The sequence below is a fragment of the Pyxicephalus adspersus genome, chromosome 2 (assembly GCF_032062135.1).
Source record: "Pyxicephalus adspersus chromosome 2, UCB_Pads_2.0, whole genome shotgun sequence".
Taxonomy (NCBI): Eukaryota; Metazoa; Chordata; class Amphibia; order Anura; family Pyxicephalidae; genus Pyxicephalus; species Pyxicephalus adspersus.
The window spans coordinates 147,796,232-147,799,440 of record NC_092859.1 but is presented as its reverse complement, the minus strand read 5'-3'; the positions used below and the strand labels follow the sequence as shown (position 1 = coordinate 147,799,440).

Sequence of the window (3,209 nt, the reverse complement as noted above, 5' to 3'; positions counted from 1 at the left end):
TCTTAAAAACAGAAAATTAGAATGATAGTGTTAAAATATTGTTTAAGCTTCTGATCATTACATTAGTAATTAACTCTAAGCAAATAGCTTAAATGACTTTACCTTACAGGTCACGTAGATAATTGACCTCTTTAGCCCATTTTTAGTTCATTTTCCAGGGGCTAAAATGCACACCTTGTACTCTGGGAAAGTTTTTCCCAAGACCCCCTACTCAGTCCCATTAGACTTTGAAGTGTGGATGGTGCCAGCAAAGGTGACAATTCACACCTCTGTTTTTAGGATAAAACCCAGGCAGCATAGACAGCAGCCAGCATTCAAACCACACTCTCTCCAGAGAAGCACACAGACATGGATCTCTATCCAGCACAACTGCAGTTCCAGGAGAATAGAAAGTTTCCAGGCTGTGCTCCCCTCCAGCAATGGGGGTATCCTGAATCTGAAGGCTACAGCAGCCTCTCACCATCATCCTCCATTGACTCCTCCAGCTTCTCTCCTTCATATCAATCATGTGCCTTCACTGAAAGCAATTTCCAAAGAGTGTTGCCTCACTCAGAAATCCTACAAATCCAAGAGAAGCATATACCAACCAAGAAGAGCCACAGGAAAACCAGGCATTTGTCCAACCAAAGGCAGAGTGCCAGCGAGAGGGAGAAGATGAGGATGAGAAATCTATCTACAGCCCTCCAGAACCTAAGAAGATATTTGCCTCCCTCAGTGGCCCCAGTTGGCAAAAACCTAACAAAAATGGAGACATTGCGTCTGACCATCCGTTACATTTCCCACCTCTCCGATGTCCTAGGCTTGGATGATGAGACTTTGGAAAAAAGAAGGGAAGAAAGGCTCAGAAGATCCAGATGCCCAGTAGGCCTGAACTGCTGTCAAGGTGAAATGCATGACGTATGTTCAATGACCAATGCAGACGTGCCCCAGATCTTCCCACAAATGTGCCCAGAACCAACAAGACTGGAAAGCATGGATACAACCTACTTCTTACCAACCATGCCATCTCCCCAGTTCTCAGATCAGGGACTTCCTGAAGATCTTGAAAGCTTCTCGCCATGTGCAATGAGCTCTACTCCAGTTCCTACATCCACAGTAACAAACTTGAAAGACATATCTTCAAATCCTCTTATTTCTCCAGACCTGGGGTTTTGTCAGGTATGTAGAACTATTGTTTTGTTTTTTCCTTTGTAATCGTGTGCAATTGTGTAGAATGATAGGTAATAGATCCAATACTGTAAAGTCTTTGGCTGTCAGAGTAATCATATATAGCCTTAATTGTTCATTGGCCTATGTACATACTATAATATGAGTATTATCAATATGAAGAACGTTGTTAGGCAAGGACAAATATGGCAAAAGCTCATCATGGGTTTTTGTATGACTATACATAGTTACATAATAAGTCAGGTTGAAAAAAGTCCATCACATACAACCACTAGGAAAATAAACATATCCCAGATATAAAACCCTATAAGACATAGTTGATCCAGAGGAAGGCAAAAAAATGTGGTACAGGGGAAAAAATCCTTCCTGCTTCCATGAGGCAGTCGGATGTTCCCTGGATCAGCAGTCTCTGTTATCTTTACTTTAAAGCCTTAATACCCAGGTATATTCTGTGCTTCTAGGAAATCATACAGCTTTTTTGGCAATCTCTAGTAGTTGCTGAAACTACTTCCTGAGGGAGCCGATTCCTCATTTTCACATACATATTATCCCTATTTATTGTACAGCGCTGCGTAATATGTTGGCGCTATATGAATCCTGTTTATTATTATTAATAATAATAATATTAATAATAATAATATTTATAATAATAATAATAATAATGTACTATACTCTAGTCACCAGTTCTTTTTTTGCAGTGTGCTGAATACACACTGGCTGCTTTTATCCTTCTTTTATTATTACTGCTTTTATGCATAGGCAATAGTTGCACTTTAAACCCAAGTCCCTTCTGTTCCTTAATTTTTTAGGAAAAGTTTTCAATTGTACTTTAAAGGCATATAATATATTATATAATTTGCCATCCATAAAAGAATTCTTGTGCAGGTATCAATTTGCAAATCAAATGCTCAGAGTTATTTAAATAAAGCTCTCTATTCCTCAGTGCTAATTCTTATATTCGGGAGCTCATAGCAACCAATCAGAATCCATATTTTACCGATCCGGCTTCCATAAAGTGAACTATAATTAACTCTGTAAATTAGCACTGAAGAATTGAGAACTTTTTACTAAAAAAGGCCAAAAGTAACACATTATCCCTGTCTATGTCCAGATTAATTATTTCAGTGTTAGTATACATACTATGCAAGAAATAAATTCATACTGTATAAAGATTATTGTGAAATTAATCAATCATTTTTTTTCTTTCTCCAGGATATGATCGATGATATGTGGGATGAGCTGGAAAACAAAGACCAATGGGCCACATTTCAGAACCAAGTACCAGATCAGATGCTGATGTTCTGCTAACTGAAATTTCCTTTTCTTGTTTGATATATGGACTTTAAGCTATGTTGAGCATATGTAAATACAATATATTTTATAGCCAGATATTTATTGCATTTACAACATTTCCTAATTATTTATTTATATATGTAATATATTCTGCTATCTATTATTACATTATATTCATATTTTACCATATTATTGCCAAAGATATATTATAAACAGTCATCTCATTGCCTGGGGATATCGAGTATTAAAAAACTATACTGTACTTCCAATACAACCAGCTACTGGTTAGACTACAAGGCGGTCAACAGAAATTTCATTGGCTTTTTTCTAGTTGAGATACCGGCATCGGCTGCATCCTATTGGCTCCCAGCATCAGCTGCTTCCTATTGGCTCCCAGCTCTTATGTGATCCATTTCATTAAATTAAATAACTGGATGTAATTGGAGGAAATGTGAACTCTTTATTGATGGCCACATTGTAAATGTATCTCTCTTTGTATCACAATGCTGATGACACTTAAAATAAATCTACTTTTTTAAAATGATGACTTCTGTGCATTACTAACTTTATTGTTTGCAATATACCTATAACGAAACATCAGCAGTTATTGATTGCTTCCTATTTCAGCAGCACAAAGTTAATGAAATCTATTTGTCCCATCAAATTAGCTTGTACAAGAATTCTATTAAGCTCTCACAATTAGATAAAGATGTAGGAGAATTCTCTGACAAAAATGAGTATGAAGTTTG

The 3,209-nt window shown here is 36.8% G+C and overlaps 1 protein-coding gene across 1 annotated transcript; it reads left to right on the top strand.

Moving 5' to 3' along the window:
* Positions 1–348: 348 nt before the first annotated feature.
* LOC140322583 (uncharacterized) lies at positions 349–2,475 on the top strand. The gene is made up of 2 exons (XM_072399133.1): positions 349–1,158; positions 2,380–2,475. The coding sequence occupies exons 1-2, from the start codon at positions 349–351 to the stop codon at positions 2,473–2,475; spliced, it is 906 nt and encodes a 301-aa protein (XP_072255234.1).
* The last annotated feature ends 734 nt before the right edge of the window (positions 2,476–3,209 follow it).